The 22,966-nt window shown below is 39.6% G+C and overlaps 5 protein-coding genes across 5 annotated transcripts; 4 read left to right on the top strand and 1 right to left on the bottom strand.

The window, feature by feature from the left end:
* The first annotated feature begins 4,544 nt into the window (after window positions 1–4,544).
* Window positions 4,545–6,341, top strand: LOC106427047 (E3 ubiquitin protein ligase DRIP1-like). Its single transcript, XM_048743266.1, is given in 6 exon segments — window positions 4,545–4,575; window positions 4,719–4,836; window positions 4,935–5,492; window positions 5,573–5,638; window positions 5,702–5,774; window positions 5,931–6,341. Coding segments are annotated over 6 exon segments (1,029 nt in total). The 3' UTR covers window positions 6,114–6,341.
* A 975-nt stretch (window positions 6,342–7,316) lies between these two features.
* On the top strand, window positions 7,317–8,420 carry LOC106427075 (histone H1.1-like). The gene is made up of 2 exons (XM_013867806.3): window positions 7,317–7,594; window positions 7,692–8,420. The coding sequence occupies exons 1-2, from the start codon at window positions 7,334–7,336 to the stop codon at window positions 8,250–8,252; spliced, it is 822 nt and encodes a 273-aa protein (XP_013723260.2). The 5' UTR covers window positions 7,317–7,333; the 3' UTR covers window positions 8,253–8,420.
* A 687-nt stretch (window positions 8,421–9,107) lies between these two features.
* LOC106427078 (fructokinase-1) lies at window positions 9,108–11,853 on the bottom strand. The gene is made up of 5 exons (XM_013867809.3): window positions 11,360–11,853; window positions 11,030–11,280; window positions 10,217–10,508; window positions 9,976–10,128; window positions 9,108–9,865 (listed from the first exon to the last, which is right to left on the bottom strand). The coding sequence occupies exons 1-5, from the start codon at window positions 11,729–11,731 to the stop codon at window positions 9,473–9,475; spliced, it is 1,461 nt and encodes a 486-aa protein (XP_013723263.2). The 5' UTR covers window positions 11,732–11,853; the 3' UTR covers window positions 9,108–9,472.
* A 160-nt stretch (window positions 11,854–12,013) lies between these two features.
* LOC106427066 (ribosome biogenesis protein BMS1 homolog) lies at window positions 12,014–17,864 on the top strand. Its single transcript, XM_013867798.3, has 17 exons — window positions 12,014–12,201; window positions 12,288–12,434; window positions 12,514–12,604; window positions 12,698–12,816; window positions 12,921–13,111; window positions 13,201–13,411; window positions 13,692–13,932; window positions 14,021–14,331; window positions 14,451–14,786; window positions 14,885–15,222; window positions 15,420–15,516; window positions 15,588–15,806; window positions 15,938–16,177; window positions 16,607–16,816; window positions 16,911–17,159; window positions 17,266–17,469; window positions 17,566–17,864. The coding sequence occupies exons 1-17, from the start codon at window positions 12,070–12,072 to the stop codon at window positions 17,725–17,727; spliced, it is 3,498 nt and encodes a 1,165-aa protein (XP_013723252.2). The 5' UTR covers window positions 12,014–12,069; the 3' UTR covers window positions 17,728–17,864.
* A 211-nt stretch (window positions 17,865–18,075) lies between these two features.
* LOC106427020 (pentatricopeptide repeat-containing protein At1g06710, mitochondrial) lies at window positions 18,076–22,164 on the top strand. The gene is made up of 3 exons (XM_013867754.3): window positions 18,076–21,140; window positions 21,327–21,570; window positions 21,645–22,164. The coding sequence occupies exons 1-2, from the start codon at window positions 18,210–18,212 to the stop codon at window positions 21,369–21,371; spliced, it is 2,976 nt and encodes a 991-aa protein (XP_013723208.2). The 5' UTR covers window positions 18,076–18,209; the 3' UTR covers window positions 21,372–21,570; window positions 21,645–22,164.
* The last annotated feature ends 802 nt before the right edge of the window (window positions 22,165–22,966 follow it).

Genomic DNA, 22,966 nt, shown 5'->3' with positions numbered 1-22,966 from the left:
TATATTATAAATAAGGTTTGAGGTGAAAGAATAGATTGAGGTTCAAGGGTAGATGGGTTTGGGGTTTGGAATATATGAAGTAGAAGATAAGGAAGATGGGATTTGGGGTTTCCGATTTTAGGGATTTAAACGTAGTACTCGTTAATTCCTCGTAACATAGCGTGGAACTTACGACGAAAAGTAAAATAAATAACGCGGGGCACGCTAGTTCCACGTAAGCCAAAATCGTCGTAAGGTTGTCGTAAGGCCACGAGGAGTTTACGACGAAATAAAAAAAAATAAAGAAAGCGGGGCACGCTAATTCCACGTAAGCCAAAATCGTCGTAAGGTTGTCGTAAGGCCACGAGGAGTTTACGATGAAATTAAAAAAAAAATAAAAAAGCGGGGCACGCTAATTCCACGTAAGCCAAAATCGTCGTAAACGAGCCGTAACCTAACGAGGATATTACGACGAAAATATTAAAAAAACTAATAAAAAGAAGAGAAGAAAGATACTGGAATCACATTTGGCGAGACTTACGTAAGTCTTGCCCACATGAGTTCCAATATCTTCTTCTCCTCTCTTTTATTCCAAATATTTCTAATTTGGTGAAAAGTGGGACTTGCTACTTCCTCATAGTATAAAAACTAGTAAAAAAAGAAAAGAAGAAAGATTCTGGAATTATATGTGGCGAGACTTACGTCTCGTCCACATAAGTTCCAAAATCTTCTTCTCTTCTTTTTTTTTCAAATATTTCTAATTTGAAAAGCATTTTGGTGAGGTGTGTGATTTGAGATAGGGTGTGTTTTGTGAGTTTGTGTGTGGTTTGAGAAGGAAAGTTGTGGGTATTTATAAAAAATATAAGCTCGCTAATTCCTCGTAACACGTTAACTCGTTAATTCCACGTAAAGTAACTCGTCGTAAAAACGTCATTAACGAAAACGCGGGCCTTTGTAATTCGTCGCTATTTCCTCGTATATGAAAATGTGGGCCTCTGTAATTCCTCGTAACTTTACGAGGAAATGACGAGGACAAGTAATCTTATATATATCCCCGAGCGAGCTCGCTCTTTCTTTCCTCTCCACTTCCTCTCTACTTCCTCTCCACTTCCTCCCTATTTCGTAGCAATGGTAAGTCTCTCTAATTCCTCTCTAGTTTGATTAGTTTAGGATATATTAGGTGGTTAGTATAGGGAATTTAGATAGGTTTACGGATCTTATGTTATTTAGTGTTGATTAGGTGGATAATGTTGGGAAGTATATTGTTTACGAAAATTTAAAAAATTAAATTTTTTTCTCAGGTTCGAAAAGGTAGACTTACTGCCCATTACAGAGAGATGTTCGGTGAGCCGGGTAGTCGTTTAGACCCGTCGTCTTCTTCAGCTCCCGGTTCTTCGGGTCAGGAGACTGTCCCCGAGACTCAGTACACTCAGAGAGTCTTTGGATCTCCTTCTTCTAGTGCACCATCGGTTCCTCACGTGCCTCCCCCGATGGCTCCTCCTCCTGTGCCTCCTCCGATGGCACCTCCGATGCCCGCCGAGATTCATCCCGATTTGATGGTGCCTCCGAGTGCTCCTTACTCGCAGTACACCGTAGAGGACATTCTCCGTCTGCCAGGCAGAGAAGGTTTACCAGTCATCGACCCCGACCGACCGGACGGAACTTTGTGGTATGTTTCATTATTTTTTTATTCTTTTTAAATTCTTTTATAACTTTAAAAAATAATTTATATTTTAAATTTGTATTTTCCTGGTTTGGGATTGACGGATGTCTTGCATCGGACGTAACCGACACGATAAAAGGTTACTTCTCCATGCCACATCCGAACTGGAGTAAGACGCCTCACTACGTCAGAAAGACGTGGTTCAAAATTTACGCTGTAAGTTTCTATTAATTAATTATATATCTTTAAATTTTTTCATTATTTATATATATATTTCTTTCTGAAAAACTAATTATAAATTATTTTTTCCAACAGCAAAAATATAATTGGGCCTTGGGGATCACTGAGAGGGTGAGGAAGAAGTTTATCGTAAAGGCGAAAGTTCGCTTGTTGGACACGGTCTCCAACTGGAAGGGTGACTGGATCGTGAAGGGGTATGAGCGTGGCAAACCCGCTGAGCTCACCACGGATGTCTGGGATGGCCTCATCCGATATTGGCGTCTTCCTGATTCCATTAGAGTCGCCCAGTCTTGCTCTAACTCCCGTAACACAGTCGATGAGCACGGGAACGGGCCGATGCTTCACACTACGGGCCAAAAACCCCACGCCGGTGTCCGTTTGGAAATGGTAATTAAATATTTAATTATATTAAATTTTTAGTATATTTTTATATATATTCTAACAACTTTCTTAAATGTTTTTTAGGCCAAAAAGACGGGAGAATTCCCATCTCTTATGCAACTTTACGAGAGGACCCACAAGAACAAGGCGGGCCGATTTATAGATGGCAAGTCCGAGCAAATCTACAACGATTTGGCTGCTTGGGGTGAAGAACGCCAGACCCAGCTGACCCAGCAGTCCACCGATGGATTACCCGTCACCTTATCCACACCTGAAGTGGATAAGCTTTACGAGGAGGTAAATTTTCTAAAATTTTAATTTTTTTAATTATTCATTTAATTTAACTTTAAATTTTTACTAACAAATTTTTTTTTTGTTTTTAAGGTTGTCCCTAAAAAAAAGGGACGGACGTTGGGGATTGGTTCCGTCAACGATGTTCCGAGAGCGACATCGTCTTATGTTAGCGAAGGGATGATAAAGTCTCTCAGCTGCGTAGGGAGTCGAAGAGCTGCGTAGAGAGTCTACTGAGCTGCGTCACGAGTTGAGCTCGACGCGATCTGCGTTCACAACTCGTGTGGGTGGACTCGAGGGCTTTTTGGACGTTGTAGCGGCCACAAATCCGGAATGGGAGACTTTGTTGAGGACCATGCGACAACAAAATCCTATTCCAGGCGAGTCAACATCCGACACACATGCCGAGGCGGATGTAATGGCGAGGAGTGATGAATTCTATTGGGCGATTAACGACCCTTAGTTCTTTTTAATTTCGGTTCTTGTATTATGAATTCAAAACTTATTTATATATAAAATATTTTGGTTTTGATTTTTTTAGAATTTTAATTTTATTAATAATTTAAATTATTTTTTTAATTATAATTTTTTATATTTTTGTAAAATAACGAAACGAAGTAAATTCGTAGCTAATGTTGCGACTTCTTTACGTGGAAGCTTAACGTGGTTTTTACGAGGAATTGTTTACAAGGAAATAACGTGGAAAGTGCACGTGGTCTTTACAAGGAAAGCTATCAAGGTATTTACGTTTACTTTACGAGTATTTATTTACGTGGGTTTTACGAGGAAAGTCTTTCGTGGTATTTACGAGGAAACTTAGTGACATCCTTACGTAGAAGCTTTACGTGGTCTTTACGATGAAATATTCCTCTTCGCTTTTACGACGAAATTATTTCCTCGCTATGTTACGACGAATTAGCGAGGATATATGCGTTACGACAAACGTATAACGACGAAACGGGTTTCCTCGCTAATTCCTCGTAACACTGCTTTTACGACGAAGTCACGAGAAAAACTGCCCTCGTAAAACTTGTGTTTTCTTGTAGTGATTCAAGTCTAGGACCTGGCGGTGGTTCACGTGGAACCGTGCTTTTGTTCTTGCGCACACTTGACATAGCGAAGTCTGCGATTCTATCTAGTATTGGAGGAAATTGTAGTGGGTGGTGGAGGAAGTGGTGGAATAATTCATTTTCATTGGTCAGACATTCCAACTGGTGATGTCTTTCATCACATTGTCAATGTAAAGGGAAGAGTTTATGTAAGGTTTGTTAAAAGAAGTTCATACACTACAAACTGTGTCGGGAACCTTTTTGATACACGACTTAGTCTTTGGTTCAAACATAATATCTGATTCTACCATAAATTACCCCTGTTCGGGAACACGCTAGGCGCTAGTCAGGCAGTCGGGTTGGACCTAGCACCTAAAAAGAAAATCGGGTATTAATCGAAAATTATGCGAGTCGGAAATTTTAGATTGTTTAGTATGTTATAAAACATGTTATTTTTTAATTGTGTATAACATTAATACATTTTCATGTTTAAGATTGTATAAAACACACAAATAAAATATATAAACTTAATATAGTGTAATTTCATCAAAACTATGAATATTGATGATATTTATAAAATTTAAGATCAAATAAATAAATAAAAGTATTTTTAAAAATAAAATAAAAATAAATAAAAAATAATAATAAAAAATAGATTAGGCGGCTAGGCGGTCATTTAGGCGGTCTAGGCGGAGAAAATCGGATATCCGATTTTTTTAACCGATTTGGCATAAATCGGGGCGTTTAGGCGGCCAATTTTTATAATTTTCTAATCATATTATGATTTTTTTTAATATTTATAAATTTTAGAAATATCATTTAATTTTATGTTTTGTTAATTATACATAACAATATACTCCTTGACGCCACCACTATCTCCGAGTGCCTTCACACTTGTTAGTTCCTCTTTTTAACCCACAAAGGCTTCAAGATTCACTGCCATGGTTTTAATTTTCTTTGAAGTTGAAGATTGTATGTGTCAATTTCATATTAGTTATTTGCTTGGTTAGGTTACTTGTTTTATTTAGCTGCATAACTGTTGTTTAACATATCAGCTGAGAATAATATTTGCTAATTTACATTTCTAATTGCTATCTACTGGAGACTGGGATGAGTTTACTCTTCCTATGCAGTTTGTAGGAAATGTATCTATGAGAAAATCACAGAAGACGAGATAGAGTGCTGTCCAGTTTGCAATATCGACCTTGGTGGCACCCCATTGGACAAGCTTAGGTGAGCAAATAATCTTGTCCTGTACAGATGTGAGCTTTGTAGTTAAACTTTAAGTGTGTGTGTGTGTGTGTGTGTGTTGATGAGCTACTTTTATGCAGGCCTGACCACAATTTACAAGACCTGAGAGCCAAAATCTTTCCTCTAAAAGGAAGAAAAGTGAAAGCTCCAGAGCCAGCAAGAAAGAAGGAGAGATCTATGTCTTATTTGGTTGATGTAACCAAAACCAAGGCGTCAGACCAAGCTGGAAGAAGAAGAACTAAAACGGTCACGAGAAAAGAGTTATTACAAGACAGTGCTTCATTGGCCGAGAAGGAAGAAGAATCTCTTCTTAAGGGTCATCTTCTGGAGAGCACAAGCTCACCCAACAAATTCACTCAGAATAAAAAGGATAGTGATGAGCCTTGGGATCCCGAATCTTATTGGAAACCTTTGAATTTTCTGGTCGAAGTGGCGAACAGGACACAGACCTTGAAGTCTTCTTCTGCTTCTCAAGGGCCAGGTTCGAAATCTGAGAAGGCTAATGCATCATCTCACAAACAAATTCAACCCAGAGTTAAGGACCACAAGAGCAGATATAAACGTGAGTATGAAAAGAGTGCAAAACGGGAGATGAGGGATGGTCCTGTTTGGTTCTCGCTTGTGGCGTCCACTGATCAGTGAGATTCATCCTCCCATATCTAAACTTTTTCTTTCTCTTCTTCTTATGTTGTCTATATCATGTTGGTATGTTGACAAGGCTTTGATGATTTCAGGAAGGAAAAACATATTTGCCTAAAATTCCAGCAATTTTTTTGAAAATAAGGTAGGTTTTGTGGTTCTTTTTATCAAATAGATAGTATTATTTGTTTCGCTCGTTCTGTGACAGGGATGGAGATATTCCAGTTTCTTATATCCAAAAGTACCTAATGAGGAAACTAAATCTCCAGAGTGAAACTGAGGTAAGCATCTTTCTATTAACACTATTGAGGAATATAACGTTTGAATGTAAAGGAAGCTGGCTAATGTGTATTGTCAGTTATTTTTTAGAGCTAACCGCAAGTATGGCAGTTGATGTTTGGTTGATCATGTATAGACATTTAATGGTTTTTGTACAGGTAGAGATCAGATGTATGGGAGAAGCAGTGATTCCCACGCTGAAGCTTCAGAAACTGGTAGACCTATGGTTGCATAGATGTTCAAAGCGCCAAAAGATTGATGCATTGATTGGTTCTTCTGCAAAGGATTACATGATGGTGCTTGCCTATGGTCGAAAGCTTCCGGAATGCAATAATACGTAGAGAACTTCAAAGACTCTTTCTGCAAGAAGCAGATTCTGTGGAGACAGAGTAGTCTTTGTTTTTCCTCCCTATGGAATCTCTGTAAGCATTACAAGGAAGAACATTATTTGAACTGTAGGAGCAATCGACTGTGTTGTGAAAGTTTCTTTAGCAACTCTTGTTATGACGATCAAACAATGTAGCAGTAGATGGTTAATATAGAATATATGCATTTGATGCTTCGCAAATAATGTTTTTGTACTGATCTTTGCCTAAGAAAGCTGAGAGCCAAATCAATGATATACTAATTTTGCGATCTTGTTTCATTGATTCGATCTCGGTGCTCCATTCCTATGTGTATATCATATACTATATGTGATTATAGTGATGTAAAAAGATGTTGTATACTAATAATAGACGTCTGTGGGATGCCCAATTCACACACCTAGGATATCTAAAATGGTTACTGTACATGAGTTACTCATACGATAAGAAACCTATTTGCATCATTACTTTAGTGAAACTATACAAATGTTTATGTTGACTAAAATTAGTTGATCATATGGTTAAAAGTAGATCACAATATATGAAACGATTTGACCCTCTGACTGTGTGTTAACAAAAGTCTAACACACATATCAACAAGCGGTGTACAGCATATTCTAGAAGATGGTCATCATGATTAGCAACAGATCAAATGTTTTTGCATCGAAGAGTAATCGAATTTTCAGGATTCATGGTTGGAGTCACTCCTTGGTTTGTCTGGTTTCAGATAAACATACTTTTTATATGAACTTCTCTTTAACAATATTCGAAAAACCCAACGTATTGCAACACAACCAAAGAAAAAACAATACTAATGACACATTTCTCTTTAAATCCGATTTTCTCACTACAGAATAATCCTTTCGACAAAATTAGATAATCAAAAGAAAGCTCACAGATTGTTCTACACAATGCAAAAAACAAAAACGAATTTCATCAAGTATATCAATAGTTACGATCAAATCAATAGAGGCTAGAAACACAGCAAACATGCCTAAAGCATCTAAAATCCACATCCACTGACATCGAAAGTCATCCATTCTGCGCCGTTGATAAACAAAGATCCAACGGTTACCATTCAAACTTCGTAAAAAGAGTAGCGATCCGCGTAGTCATTGTTTTAACCAATCAGAAGAGAGATACGACTTGCCGTCTAACACACATCTAACTATATAAATCGAACCGTTTCAGATGAAATGATCACATCCACCATTCTCATAATAACTTCTCCAAAGCTTACATTTACGGTTACTAGCAACTTTCCGATGACGAGTCCAGCGGTTGATCAAGAGAACATCCCTCCTATGGACGCAACCAACACGACGGCGACGGAGCCTGCTGCGAAGGGAGGCAAGACGAAGAAAGCCAAGGAAGTGAAGGCGAAGGCGAAGAAGAAGCCTACTGCTGCTGCAGCTGCGAAGAAGAAGTCTGTTTCAACTCATCCTACTTACGAAGAGGTAACGAGACTCAGATCTAGCTTTGTAGCCTTAATCGATTCGGATTCGTGTAGTTGAGATTGTGAGATTGATTTTTGATTTTTGTTTTCGATTTCAGATGATCAAGGACGCGATCGTGTCGTTGAAGGAGAGAACTGGATCTAGCCAATACGCGATTCAGAAGTTCATCGAGGAGAAGCACAAGGTGCTTTCGCCTTCGTTCAGGAAGCTCCTGCTTCTCAATCTGAAGAGGCTCGTTGCTTCCGAGAAGCTCGTGAAGGTGAAGGCCTCGTTTAAGATTCCGTCTGCTAAGCCGTCGTCATCTCCCAAGGCGGTTACGGAGAAGAAGAAACCTGCTGCCGCAGCGGCGGTTAAACCCAAGGCGAAGGGGAAGAAGGTTACCGCCGCAGCAGCTGCGAAGAAATCGGCGGCGGTTAAGCCCAAGCCGAAGGCGAAGGCAACTGTTGCGCCCAAGAGGAAGGCTGTTGCTGCTGCTGCGAAGCCCAAGGCTAAGGCGGCTAAAACATCGACGGTGACATCTCCAGGGAAAAAGGCTGCTGCTGCTAAGAAGAAGGCTACTAAGGTGGCGACGAAGAAGAAGACTCCAGTGAAGAAGGCTGTGAAGCCGAAGACGGTGAAGTCTCCAGCGAAGAGGGCTTCGAAGAGGGGTGTGAAGTGAATCTAGGGTTTTTTAGTGGTACATGGTTGTAGCTTTCTCTATCTTGTAGGTGGGTAGTGTTTGTATAATTCCATCTTTTTTTCTTGTTTTTGCTGTGATGTTCTTGTAATCCATGGTTACTTGGACCATCCTTTAAATCATATATAAAATAGCTAAGTCCCTTTCAAAGCTTTGTTTCATTTCATCATTGGTACGAGAATCAAACTCGACTATCTTGAAGCTACTTTTTGATGTTGTTTAGCAATTAGCATCACAGAGAATTTAGCTCAGCCATTGGTATGAGAGTATGAACTTGCGGCTTTCTGGATTGGTCTAGGATCTTGGCTTAAGTGCAGTAGAGCATAGCATTGTCAACTAGGTTGCATTATCTAGGAAACGCATATCACAGGACTCTCTAACTAGTTCTATTCCATACGGTTTTCTGCTACCTCCATCCTCATGCTGCTGTTGTCTTTTACCAATCCGTTCCCAGTAGTTCTCTGTGATAATCCCATTTTCTCTAACCTTGTATCCAGCTCTCATTCTGTAATGGTGACGGTGCACGTTCGTAGCGATTGTTGTTGTCTGCACCACAAAAGGTATACCCATGAGAATGTCCCCATCCATTACCACATCCCTTCCTTCGTTCAAAGCCAGTCACTAGCAGCGGTGAAGCTCCATCTATTTCGGTTTCCTGCCGCTAGATTGCCGAATCTGGCTTCCTTACCAGTTACCACCATTTAACTCCAGTCACACGTTACTAAAAATAGCTGAGATCGATTACTCCCAATCACATTAATCTTTTAGAGATGTTGGTGGGGTTTCATCCCTTCAACATTTTCTAGTTATTAACTCTTTCTGGATGAAATTATGTAGTTTTTGTGAAAAAAATATCTTAAAATAGAAATAAAACTCTTGAACAACATTGTTTTCTGTTCGTCTGATTTCCTGAATATGTAACATTCAAATTCCTACAAAATACCGACCAACAGTGTCATTTTAACAGACGTTACACAATAACAGAAGACAAACATCAAAAAAATATACCAAACTTCTCTTTTTATGATGAACTATTATCCTCTTACTGTTGTAAGAAGATCAACTTCACTTTCATATCTCCTTCCCACACAAAAATAGCCAAACAATCAATTACCCAATATTTCTTCATCCAGTCAGCTGAAAAGGTTCTCCACTTCTAAGTTTCCCCGCGAATCTTGTGAGCGATCAATGTTTCAAATGCATCAAGACGAAGCCTTTACACAACACCTCCCAACTTCAAGCTCTGGAAGCAACTCAGAAACCACTTTTTCCATTGAGATGATTTCTATCTGCTCCCTGTTGCTTCCTTCCTTTCTCATCCCTTTTGAAAGAAGATTGACTTTAGGAGTTTCCGGGTTTTCAGCGAGTAGTTCTTTTAACAAGCTTTCTTCATCGTTGAGTTTCGACGCCTTTATGAGATCCACCACGTGATGCCTTTTTGCAACGTTTCTACCTGCTCCACACCCCATTGCAGTTGCTGCTCCAACCGCGTTTGCAATCGTCAAGGTGTTAACAAGCGGCATGTTGCGTATATATCCCAATGCAATCGCAGCCACAAAGCTATCTCCACATCCAACAGTATCAACCACCTCCACCTGATCATATGATTGTAGAAAGATCAAGAACATTACATAAACTTACTCTATGACTATGATACATAAACTTGATGTGAATATGAGAGATTAGATGTTTTGTAAGCAGGTACCTTAAACGCAGGTGCCACTGAGACACTGGATTTGGTCACTAGAACTGAACCTTTTGGGCCCATTTTTACAATCACCCACTTTGTTCCCTTCCCATTTCTCAGAATTTCTTGTCCTGCTTTTACAGGGTTCTTGATGCCAGTTAGAGACTCGGCCTGGGAAATTCATTGAACAGGTCAGCAATAACTTGATCAGTTTAACTTATATACTAATCAACATATTGTAATCACAGAAGCACTGTACCTCCTCAGAAGTTAGTAGAAGAACATCACTCATTCTAAAGAAATGAGAAAGTGCTCTGCGCTCATCAGGAGTTCCCTTGGAAAGACTCTTTCCCCGTGGTCCAGGATCAAAGAAGATAGCTGTCCCAACTTTGGTAGCGTAGTCTATCGTTGACATTATAAAGCTAGGGCTGAAATCGTCAAAGTCATAACCATTGCAGAAAATAACTTTTGACTGTCTGATCGCCATCTTTACTTCATCAGATAGGTCAGTTATCCAACTAAAAGCAGGCTCCTCCTTGAAATCAGCTCGACTAAAAAAAGAGAATCAACCACAGACATAAGTACCTCTAGTAACAAAATTCCAGGTACTTAAAAGAAATAAACAGTATTAGGGAGTAAGTTCAATGAAATCACCTCCAAGATTTCGATTCACATACAGAGATGAGAAAAGGAATAAAAACAGACTCTAGTAGAAGAATTCAGGAAAAATGGAATCATATTGGAAGCATAAGCAAGTATGACAAGATCACCCCACTAGAGTTTGTATCTCTAAGAGAACGAGATGTCTAAACAAGAAAGCCATACGTTCTTATGCATAGACATTAAGAAAAACTATAAGCGAGTAAAATATGGCTTTCCGATAACAAAAACAATCTGATTAGTCTGCAGCATTCATTACAAAAGAGCTCTATTTATATGAAATCTCCTATTCTAGATGGCAGGTTTATGCATTCATTATCTATTATTAGACACTGTCGTCCCACACAAACCACTACAATCAAAGAACGAACATTCGAGTTTTCATGAGAGGCATTTTCAGTTAAAGCAGTACCTGCAAAACCCATGCCTCTGGAGAGGATCCACAAGAACCCAGCAAATAAGAGTTTCACAGAACGAGCTGGCGTCTTTGGCATTTGTTGCTTCTCCATCCAAAGCAACCGTACCTATCCCCTCTTCATGAAGCACATCTAGTAGAAACTCTCCGTAGATTTCATCCCCAACGTGACCAATAGCAACACACTGAAGCCCAAGTCTAGCTGCTGCTATAGCCATGTTACAGTTGCCTCCCGCTTCCCAGTATTTCTATAACCAAAAACAAAAACAAAAATCTTCACTAATAACACCAAGAACAAACACAAAGTGTTTCACTTTATCACCAAACCTTATCTGGGGGAGAAAGAGAGAGCTCGTCCATGAGCGCCTTGCGTTCACCGCGAGAAGGAGGGGGCAATTCGTCAACACTGAGAACAATGTCGACGCATAGATTACCCAGGGTTGCGACATCGATAGGTTTCTCCGTCACCACGACACCTCCGGTCTCCCCGAGCGAGCCGATCGAGGAGGAGGAGACATCCGTGTATCTAACAGGGGAAACATCGGCGGCGCTGCTCCGGGAACGGAGACATACGGAGCTGCTCACATTCGGGACTCGAAAGTGGAGAGGATTAGGGCTTTGGAGGGTGAAATTGGAGAGGGATAACGCATACTGAGGGGAGAAGGAGTGGAATTTGAGGGCAAGCGCGTGATGATTCATTCAGACGAAAGAGAGATTCTTTTTTTGGAATGCTTCCTCCTCCTCCTTCAAGCTCTCTCTCTCTCTCGTCTTCAATCTTGAAATTGGCTGATGAAGAAAGGTCTGAGAGAGAAAGCTTCACTGGTATCAAATTAAACCGAACCGGAATGTATAGAATGTTAATTAAACCAAACCGGTATGAATGTAGAACGCCAAATTAAACCGATATAAAATTAGGATAATCCGGTTTGTTCGGTTGAACCGGTTCTATGATGATTTATTATATAAAACAAGGTTTATAGACGAGGGTTTTGCTTCTTTACCAAAAACCTCACTTCATCGTCTTCTCAACTCACGCCATGGCCGCCGACGATTTGATGTCGTCGCAAAAGTCCCACAGGACTCGCAAATCGGGTCCTACCATGAGGAAGAAGTCTGAGATTGACAAGAAGAAGCGCGGCGTCGCCGATAACAAGCAGCCAAACCCTCGAGTGAGTTCCTCTCAGCTCAAGTCAATATCTCTTCGAATTCGATAATCTATGTTTACGGAAGAGCTGAGTTTTACTTGAATCTGCAGGCGTTTAGCGTTAGGTCGGTTGTTAAGGCGAAGCGTTTGAAGATTCGAGCTGTGGAGAAGGAGCAACGGCGGATTCATCTTCCGACTGCTGATCGTACTTACGGAGAACCTCCTCCTTTCGTCGTCGTTGTTCAAGGACCCCCAGGGGTACTGTGTTTCTTATAAACACTCTTTGATTAAGTTTTTTTTCTCCTGCAGATGTGTTGATTGTATCTGTTTACTGTAGGTTGGAAAGTCTTTAGTGATTAAGTCCCTTGTTAAGCATTTTACGCACCAGAATGTGCCTGAGGTTCGAGGACCTATTACCATTGTTCAAGGTTCGTGCTACATTGTCCACTAGCTTTTTTATGTTTTATAGGAGTTTTGAGGGTTTTATTCCTCTTCACATGTTTGTCTGGTGATGTGTTTAGGTAAGAAGAAACGGATACAGTTTGTGGAGTGCCCTAATGATATCAATGGGATGATTGATTGTGCCAAGGTTGCTGATCTAGCTATACTTCTCATAGACGGGAGTTATGGTTTTGAGATGGTGAGACACCATTCACGATTAGTTTTCTCTAGCTTTCTCTTTAAGAAGCTTGACCTTTCTCTGGTCTTGATAGTAAACTGTCTTTTAATCTGTTTGATTCGCAGGAAACCTTTGAGTTCCTGAATATTATGCAAGTGCATGGATTTCCTAAAGTTATGGGAGTCCTCACTCACCTGGATAAGTTTAAAGATGTGAAGAAGCTGAGGAAAACAAAGCAACGTCTCAAGCATCGTTTCTGGACTGAGATTTATAATGGAGCTAAATTGTTCTATTTATCTGGTCTCATTCATGGGAAGTAAGTATCTACATTGATAGTTTCACCAATTTGGATGACATGTACAAGCAATGCTTGAGGTTCACCTTTGATGTATCTTTTATTCTCAGGTATTCACAACGTGAAGTTCTCAACCTCTCCCGCTTTATATCTGTTATCAAGTTTCATCCGTTGTCATGGAGAACATCACATCCTTATGTGTTGGCTGATCGTCTGGAAGATGTTACCCCTCCCGAGAAAATTCAGATGGATAAGAAATGCGATAGGAATATCACATTGTATGGTTACCTTCGTGGTTGTAACTTGAAGAAAGGGATGAAGGTATGACATCAGATGTTTCTCTATTATTTTGTGTGCTTAGCAGTTCTGTGGCAAAACCCTCAGTAAATCCCGGGTAAAAGATCAATTGTAATTGAGCCAAGAAATGAAATGATTTGATAGCATTTTTTGGGTCTTCATTAATGTAGTAGCATAAATTTGTATACCCTCTGCTTCTTGAGTAAATATTTGCTGTTATGCTGAACATGTTGTCTTAACCCTTGCAATGGACCTTTCTTTTCATGTTTAACATGCATCTGATTTAAGTTCTTATGATTATCAGGTTCACATTGCTGGAGTTGGTGACTATAGTTTAGCTGGGGTGACTGCCTTACCTGATCCTTGTCCTTTACCCTCAGCTGCCAAGAAAAAGGGACTGAGGGACAGAGAAAAGCTTTTCTATGCTCCTATGTCCGGGATTGGAGATCTTTTGTATGACAAAGATGCTGTTTACATCAACATAAATGATCACCTTGTTCAGTACTCTAAAACTGATGAAGTTAATGGAGAACCTGCTAATAAAGGTAATTAAGGGTTTTCCAGCATCTTGCATTTTGCTCGCTTTATGCTTTATCTCTGCAATGATTTGAATCACATTTTTTCTCTTGGCAGGAAGGGGCAAGGATGTTGGTGAGGATTTGGTGAAGTCGTTGCAGAACACAAAATATTCTGTTGATGAGAAATTGGAGAAGACTTTCATTAATTTATTTGGCAAAAAGACTAGTGCCAGTTCGGAAAGAAAACTTGAGGAAGATGCGCAGTCGTCACCGGAAGGTTCTGACACTGAGTCATCAGAGGAATTTCAGTCTGGTGATGAGGTTGATGATCATGAAATGGATGTAGATAGTAATGACGGTAAAATTAAGGAGAAAACCGAGCTCCGTGGTGGAAGGCTGAGGAGGAAAGCTATCTTCAAGGATGAGGTTGATCTGAGTGATGCAATTGAAATTTCTTTGCTTGATCTGATATTTCGTAATGCTTCTATTATTCAAACAGCATCTTCATGTCTAACTGACCAGCTTTACCATTTGTTATGACGCAGGACTCAGATGAAGATGGTGACGATGATAATGATGATGAGGAAGCAGAAGATGCTGAATCTGACGGAAATGAAGATGAAGATGAAGATGGGGAAGATGAATCTGTTTCCGATTCTCAGGACTCAGATGAAGATGATGTTGAGGAATCAGAAGATAAGGTCCTTGGTAACATATCAAAATGGAAAGAACCCTTAAAAGAAAAGGGCAGAAAGAAGAACCCGAACTTGATGCAAATTGTGTATGGTGCATCAGCATCATCAGCTACTGCCTTGATAAACGAGAACAATGAAATTAGTGATGATGAAGACTTCTTTAAGCCAAAAGGAGAACATAGCAAGGTTTGTCAATTCATGACCATACAAAGTTTGGTAATCATTTCTTATTCTTAGAATGTAATCGGCTCGAACTATGTGCTCTTTTTTTCATCTACTTCCAGAACTTAGGTGGTGGACTTGATGCGGGACATGTCAACTCAGAGGATTGTTCCAAATTTGTAAATTATGGAAACCTGAAGAATTGGAAAGAGAAAGAAGTTTGTGAGGACATCCGTGATCGTTTTACCACTGGTGACTGGTCAAAAGCTGCTCTGAGAAATAAAAACTCAGTTGCTGGCGATGAGGGAGAAGATGATGAACTTTATGGTGATTTTGAGGATCTAGAGACAGGAGAGAAGCATAATGACCATGAGAACATGGAGTCTGGTACAAATGAAGATGTTGAAGCAGCTGAGCGTAGGCTTAAAAAGCTGGCTCTCCGAGCAAAGTTTGATGCACAATATCCTTTTTCACTTCAATGTCATCATTTAAGTATTCTAAGCACCATATCATTTGCCGTCATTCATATCTGTGTTAGGCCCAAAAATTATATACTGCATCTGCATGTCTTTTATTTGTCATATATGGTTTTATGCTTCTGTTTTAGTTTGCACATTGAGAAGTTACCTTTTTTGTTCAACCTTAACTTCATTGTACAAGCGATAAATCGGAGTTGGAGGATGATGACAATGATAATGGTGATGGGATCAATCCCCGTAATAGTGAGGCCAAGGAACCCGGATTCGTTGACAAAGTAAGTAAATGTTCCTGCCTGCTAAAGATTTTTTTATTCTGTATTGTTCACTCACTTTATTGGCTTCCCAGTTGAAGGAGGAGCTTGAAATTAGAAAACAGATGAATTTGCTGGAACTCAATGATCTTGACGAGGATACCAGAATTGAGATAGAAGGATACCGGACTGGAACATACTTGCGGCTGGAGATTCACAATGTTCCTTATGAGATGGTTGATTTCTTTGATCCGTGTCATCCAGTTCTTATTGGAGGTATTGGTTTCGGTGAGGATAGTGCTGGATATATGCAGGTAAGGCTGAGACCATTTTCTCCTTTATGACCTGAATTAAGTAGTTCATTTCATCATGAAACATTTTTTTCTTATTTAAAGCTAGTTGATATTGAATACTGCTTATTGTATGATATGTTTTTTGTCCTTAGGCCCGGTTGAAGAAACATAGGTGGCACAAGAAAGTACTAAAGACAAGAGATCCCATTATTGTGTCTATAGGATGGAGACGCTATCAGACTATTCCTGTATACGCCATTGAAGATCGCAATGGCAGACATCGAATGCTTAAGTATACTCCAGAACACATGCATTGCCTTGCTATGTTCTGGGGTCCTCTTGTCCCACCCAACACAGGCTTTGTCGCTTTCCAAAACTTGTCAACCAATCAGGTATGCAAATGCACTGTGCCGATTAGAGTTTTGGTCCTAAGTTACCTTTGGAGTATGATTGTTATTTTGTGATAGACGTATTTGTTAAAGCGAAGTGCATCTTCATGTAATGGGTAGTGTGAGTTTAAGGTGGACTTACAAATAGTCAATACTAGCATATGCATATACTAAGTTTGCGTTGAAAATTGAAACTTGCATGTTAATTAACAAAAGCTAAAATGACTGTTTTCTCATGTAAATTTGCTACCATATCAACCCATAATGGTCTATTGGTCACTGTTGAGATATTGTGAAACCTCAGTGTTTCATCCATTAGTGGTCTAATATTTGTTATGGTCATTAAGGGGAACTTTATTGGTTTATTGCTCGGGTAAAGATATATTGTATTACTTCCCCACTGAGTGCGGCTCTCTTGGTGTTGTTCTTCAGACAGGATTTAGGATAACAGCAACCTCGGTCGTACTTGAGTATAATCACCAAACCCATATTGCAAAGAAAATCAAGCTGGTTGGGCACCCGTGCAAGATCAAGAAGAATACTGCATTTATAAAAGACATGTTCACTTCTGACCTGGAAATAGCTCGATTTGAAGGTTCATCTGTCCGGACAGTTAGTGGCATTAGAGGACAAGTTAAAAAGGTACGCATGCTTTTGATCTTGCAGTTCCTAGTTTCCCCATTGGCTTAAAGCTTGGGCTCTCTGGTTCTCTAACAGCATTCCTTTTTTTTGTCAGGCTGGGAAAAACATGCTCGATAACAATGCCCAAGAAGGGATTGCAAGGTGTACCTTTGAAGATCAAATAAAAATGAGCGACATAGTCTTCTTAAGGGCTTGGACCCCAGTGGAAGTTCCACAATTTTACAACCCTCTAACCACAGCCTTGCAGCCCCGGGATAAGACCTGGACAGGGATGAAAACGTTTAGGGAACTCCGTAGCGAGCATAACATTCCTATTCCAGTGAATAAGGATTCACTCTACAAGGTAAATAAGCCTGTATTAAATGCGTTAACATTGTGTAGGATTTAACCCAAGGAGGAAGTTGATGATTCCCCCCCCCCAACTTATGGTCTCATTTTTTTGTTTGTAGCCGATCGAAAGAAAGACAAAGAAGTTCAACCCATTGGTGATTCCAAAGAAACTACAAGCAGAGTTACCGTTTGCTTCCAAACCCAAAAACAAACCAGCGCGAAAAAGACCAGATTTAGATGCTAGAAGAGCTGTAGTAATGGAGCCGGAAGAACGAAAAGCTCATGCTATCGTCCAGCACTATAAGCTGATGAGTAAAGTCAAGGTAATGAAATGGTTTATCATGTATGCATAAAAGCTGGATTCTGTTCTTTGGTCGTATCAATAACAATGGACCTGGAACCGTATATAAAAAATGCAGATTAATAAAAAGAAAGCAAAGGAGCAAGAGAAGAGGAAAGCGTACGAGGCAGAGAAGGCTAAGAAAGAGGTGATATCTAAGAAACGGAACAGAGAGGAGAGACGTGAGAGGTATCGTACTGAAGATAAACAAAAGAAGAAGATGAGAAGAGGCCAAGACTAAAATCAATAATGATACATCTTTTGATTATCTTTTTTCGCTAAGACCAGACAATGTCAAACTTTTGTTTTAACGTAGATTCTTTCTTCTGCGTTTGTAACTTTTTGAATTATTTATCAACCAAACTCTTGCTACCACCATTTCTCGGATCGTACACTATGTTTCATTCAGTTTTTTCCCCCTCATCTTTTTTTGAAATTGAGTATCAGATTCTAAGGAAGTAAGCAAAACAAAATTTACCTGGATTGAAAACTTTCAGCATCGTTGGTAAGTGGTATAGCGATTAACAAATAATATTTGACATTTATCAGGTGGTTCAATCTCTTAAAACCCTAAACCCTAAGCTTCTACATCTATCGGTTGGGTTCACTCCTTCAAATCAACCTCTAATTTTTGTTTTTTTTTTAAATTAATTTTCCGTTCATTCTTCTTCCTCATATAAACCCAGAACCACTCTTCTAAACCCTAAATTTCTCTGGATCGCGATGATCGTAAGATGTATTCTTTCTCGTTCCCATCATCTTCTTATTCAATTCTCCACCAATTCAACTCTAAATCGTTCTCTTCTCGACACAGTTTCCACCTGTAGCCGTTATCTCACCTCTAGGTATATCTCCACTCCTCCTCCGGATGAAATGTACGGATTCGACGAACCTTTCTCACCCAACGAGCCGCGGGAAGTGGTGGGTTTCACTAAAGACTACACCTTTTTGCTTGATTCTCTTGCTGACTCTCGAAAGACCACAACTGAATCACCACCTTCCCTTGATGCTATGGCCATTGCAGACGCTGTCTCTTGCGGCGAAGACCTGTTTGGGAGCAAATCCCAGAAGCTTCTTAGGCAATTCAGAGAGAAACTTACCGAGAGCTTAGTAATCGAAGTGTTGCGTTTGGTAGAAAAACCTTCCGTTGTTATCAGCTTCTTTATTTGGGCAGGTAGGCAGATAGGTTACAAGCACACACCATCCGTGTACAACGCTTTAGTAGACTTGATTGTAACTGATAATGACGAAAAAGTCCCTGAAGAGCTCCTCCAGCAGATCAGAGAAGACGACAAGGAGACCCTGGGGGAGTTTCTGAACGTCTTGATAAGGAGACGCTGCAGGAACGGCTCCTTCAGCGTTGCTCTCGAGGAGTTAGGGAGGCTGAAGGATTTTAGTTTCAGACCTTCGAGATCTACTTATAACTGTTTGGTTCAGGCTTTCTTGAAAGCTGGTAGTTTGGACTCTGCTTCTTTAATTCATCGGGAGATGTCGGTTGCGAATGTGAGTATGGATGGGTTTACGCTTCGTTGCTTTGCTTACTCCCTCTGTAAAGTAGGGAAGTGGAGGGAGGCTCTAGCGTTGGTGGAAGCTGAGAGGTTTGTGCCTGATACAGTCTTTTACACGAAACTGATATCTGGTCTGTGCGAAGCCTCGCTTTTCGAAGAGGCTATGGAGTTCTTGAATAGGATGCGAGCTGATTCCTGCCTTCCGAATGTGGTGACGTATTCGACTCTGCTGTGTGGATGCTTGAATAAAAAACAGCTGGGGAGGTGTAAAAGGGTGCTTAACATGATGATGATTGAAGGTTGTTATCCGAGTCCCAAGGTTTTTAATTCTCTTGTGCATGCGTATTGCAAAACGGGAGATCATTCATATGCGTACAAACTGTTTAAAAAGATGGTTCAGTGTGGTTACACGCCAGGGTATGTTGTCTACAATATATTGATTGGGAGTATCTGTGGTGGTGGCGAAGACTCGCTTAGTTCTGATCTTTTGGAATTGGCTGAGAAAGCTTATACTGAGATGCTTGCTGCTGGGGTGGTTCTTAATAAGATCAATGTCAGCAGCTTCACGAGGTGTCTTTGTAATGCTGGGAAGTATGAGAAGGCGTTCAGTGTTATTCGCGAGATGATCGGTAAAGGATTTGTACCGGATAACAGTACCTATTCCAAAGTCCTTGGCTATTTGTGTAACGCTTCGAAAATGGAAATGGCGTTTTTGCTGTTTGAAGAGATGAAAACTGGTGGCCTTGTTGCTGATGTCTACACGTATACTATCATGGTAGATAGTTTCTGTAAAGCTGGCCTGATTGAACAGGGTCGTAAGTGGTTCGATGAGATGAGGAACGTTGGTTGTGCACCTAACGTCGTCACGTATACTGCTCTCATCCATGCTTATCTTAAGGCTAATAAGGTTGGCTATGCGAATGAGCTGTTTGAAGTGATGATATCCGAAGGATGTGTCCCCAACATCGTGACATACTCTGCCTTGATCGATGGGCATTGCAAAGCTGGACAAACGGAGAAAGCTTGCCGGATTTTTGAAAGAATGTGCGGCAGCAAAGATGTTCCGGATGTGGATATATACTTCACGGAGCAGCACGATGGCGAGCGACCAAATGTAGTTACATACGGAGCTTTGGTAGATGGTTTCTGCAAGTCCCATAGGGTAGAGGAAGCTCGTAAGCTGTTGGACGCTATGTCCATGGAAGGTTGTGAGCCGAATGAGATTGTGTACGATGCTCTTATCGATGGACTCTGCAAGGTTGGGAAGCTAGAGGAAGCGCAAGAAGTGAAAACTGAGATGTCTGAGCATGGATTCATCGCGACCATATATACTTACAGCTCTTTGATTGATCGTTATTTCAAAATGAAGCGACAAGATTTAGTCTCAAAGGTTTTGTCGAAGATGCTTGACAGCTGTAAGCCTAACGTGGTTATATACACCGAGATGATTGATGGGTTATGCAAGGTTGGTAAGACTGATGAAGCTTATAAGCTTATGAAAGTGATGGAAGAGAATGGGTGTCAGCCAAACGTTGTGACGTATACGGCGTTGATCGATGGATTTGGAGTGATTGGTAGAATAGAAACATGCCTTGAGCTCTTAGAGCGAATGGGTTCCAAAGGTGTTGCTCCTAACTATGTTACTTATAGGGTGTTGATTGGTCATTGTTGCGAAAACGGTGTGTTGGATGTGGCTTACAAGCTTTTAGAAGAAATGAAACAGACGCATTGGCCTACACACGCTGCAGGATACCGCAAAGTCATTGAAGGATTCAGTAAAGAGTTTGTAGAGTCTCTTGGGCTTTTAGATGAGATAGCGAAGGATGATACTGCCCCGTTTGTTTCTGTATATAGGCTTCTGATTGATAATCTTATTAAAGCTGAGAGGTTGGAGATGGCTCTTACGCTTCTTGAAGAGGTTGCAACACTGTCACCCACGTTGGCTAACTACGGTAGCACATATAGTATGTTGATTGAAAGCCTTTGCCTTGCTGATAAAGTGGACAAGGCTTTTCAGTTGTTCTCGGACATGACGAAGAAAGGTGTCAGTCCGGATATGGAATCGTTCTGTAGTCTTGTCAAGGGACTTTTCCGGAACAGGAAGATCAGTGAAGCACTTTTGCTTCTGGATTTTGTATCGCAAATGGTTTGTCCTCTTTCGCTCTTATGAATTTGAAAAGTGTAGTAATAGTTAATGTTCCTCAAGATTTTTCTCTTTGCAATGATCACATGAATCCATGTAGTTTATACTGTTAATGTATTTTTCCTCCGGTGTAATGCAGATTGGTATTGATTTCTGGTATCTCACTGCTAAATTGCCTGACTTTTGCAGGAGACTCAGTGGATAGAAGAAAAGAATGTATCTGATGGGGCTTAGGCTTATTGATCCATGATCTCTAGTTCTCTGATTTTGATCACTGAAATGGTGCATCTGATGCTGAGCATCCTACTCAAAACCTGAAATTGTCAAGGCTGGGAGCATCCATCCTGTTCAAGGCTGGGAGCTATGGATAACGTATTGGGAAGATCACTAGGAGCAAAGAGCTGTATTGGTTTTTTTGGGACAAAAATCCTTGGTAAGTTATTTAGATCGCGTCTGCTTAAACTGATGTATTTTTTGACCTGCATGACTGTATATATATGTATGCAGGTTCTCCTTTGTACATGATGTGTTGTAAATTTGTATTTGGAGTGAATCTCGGGTCTCAATGAAAGTTGATTGACCTCCTTTGAACGCTCTACAACAGCATCAGTGCTTCGGTAAAGGTAAGCATGACTTTGGTAGAGGTTGTAAGATCGTTAGATCTCATATTTTACCAGAGAAGGCAGTCGATATAGAAAAGAGGTGGGTGTTACTGTGTTTTGGAAGTGCAATATGGGTTACAAAGTCTTGTTAGGATCCTAGAGTCATATATATTAACAAGGACATTTTTGATTGGGTTGAAATAGTTTAGTTTTGCTATATGCTGGCCTGGCATCACCTGATACAGAGAATAAGATATCATTGTGCCTTTAGTTTAGTTTATCTCTGTAGGTTCACTTCAAAAGTTTTGAAAGAAATGACATTGTAAAGAGCAATCATGATATGCAAAAATGCAACAAGAGTGATACTTTGTAAATTCGTTGTTGTTTTTTTGGTAAGCTACATATATAATTCGATTTATCTCTTATCAATACTATTAAAACAGAAACATGCCCCATTGATAATAGTTGAGTCCAATTAAAAAAAATATACATCATCTACATAAAACTGCTTATATCACTTTATCAATACTATTAAATTTTCACGGCAGTTCTAGCAATTCTAAAATCTTACTTTTCAGGAAAATTTGATTGCCACTTTTTAAATAAAACGTAAACAACAATAACAAAGCAGTTTCATAACCACTAATGTCCTATTTTTAAGGACTACAAACATATAAAACTTCTATTTTTCAATTAAAAAATCTATTCTACTAAACTCAATTAAGAATTTTACGTAACCACCTTACACAACCAATTAAACTCCTATTATAAAGGCAACAAATTTTATAAATGACAACAAATTTCGTGAAATATATATACAACTCCTATATCTAACTCATTATCCTGAAATATATGTACTCCTGTGACCCCAAAATTTAAAATCAACAAACTTCCATATCTAACCAAAATCCAAATTGTCACTATTTATTTAAAAATTTTATTTTTCTAGATAGTTTTTTTATAAGAAAATTAAATTATCTAATCTATCTATTCTATTAAATTAGGAACATGATCAGTTGATATTATTATGGAAGTATTATTTATAAAAATATATTCTACGGGTTTTAGTTTAACGGGTTTTAAATAGGTTATTCGATTAAAAATATTTGTTAAATGTTTAGTGAAGACCTTATTAACCCATTTACATATATATATTTAACAAAATATATTAAAAATTATCTTTCAAATATTTTTCAAAACTTTTGTTCGGTTTTCTGTGCGTGTTGG

The sequence above is a fragment of the Brassica napus genome, chromosome A10 (genome assembly GCF_020379485.1).
Source record: "Brassica napus cultivar Da-Ae chromosome A10, Da-Ae, whole genome shotgun sequence".
Classification (NCBI taxonomy): Eukaryota; Viridiplantae; Streptophyta; class Magnoliopsida; order Brassicales; family Brassicaceae; genus Brassica; species Brassica napus.
This window is presented reverse-complemented; position numbering and strand designations above follow the sequence as displayed.

Excerpts from the sequence above, each read along its gene's own strand:
- LOC106427078 (XM_013867809.3), bottom strand. The coding sequence starts at position 11,731 with ATGAATCATCACGCGCTTGCCCTCAAATTCCACTCCTTCTCCCCTCAG. Across the intron at positions 11,281-11,359 it reads CTCTTTCTCCCCCAGATAAG|AAATACTGGGAAGCGGGAGG; the intron begins GTTTGGTGATAA and ends TTTTGGTTATAG. Across the intron at positions 10,129-10,216 it reads TTCTACTAACTTCTGAGGAG|GCCGAGTCTCTAACTGGCAT; the intron begins GTACAGTGCTTC and ends TGAATTTCCCAG.
- LOC106427020 (XM_013867754.3), top strand. The coding sequence starts at position 18,210 with ATGATCGTAAGATGTATTCTTTCTCGTTCCCATCATCTTCTTATTCAA. Across the intron at positions 21,141-21,326 it reads TGGATTTTGTATCGCAAATG|GAGACTCAGTGGATAGAAGA; the intron begins GTTTGTCCTCTT and ends TGACTTTTGCAG.
- LOC106427075 (XM_013867806.3), top strand. The coding sequence starts at position 7,334 with ATGATCACATCCACCATTCTCATAATAACTTCTCCAAAGCTTACATTT. Across the intron at positions 7,595-7,691 it reads CTCATCCTACTTACGAAGAG|ATGATCAAGGACGCGATCGT; the intron begins GTAACGAGACTC and ends TTTCGATTTCAG.
- LOC106427066 (XM_013867798.3), top strand. The coding sequence starts at position 12,070 with ATGGCCGCCGACGATTTGATGTCGTCGCAAAAGTCCCACAGGACTCGC. Across the intron at positions 12,435-12,513 it reads TTGTTCAAGGACCCCCAGGG|GTTGGAAAGTCTTTAGTGAT; the intron begins GTACTGTGTTTC and ends TGTTTACTGTAG. Across the intron at positions 12,817-12,920 it reads GGAGTTATGGTTTTGAGATG|GAAACCTTTGAGTTCCTGAA; the intron begins GTGAGACACCAT and ends TTTGATTCGCAG.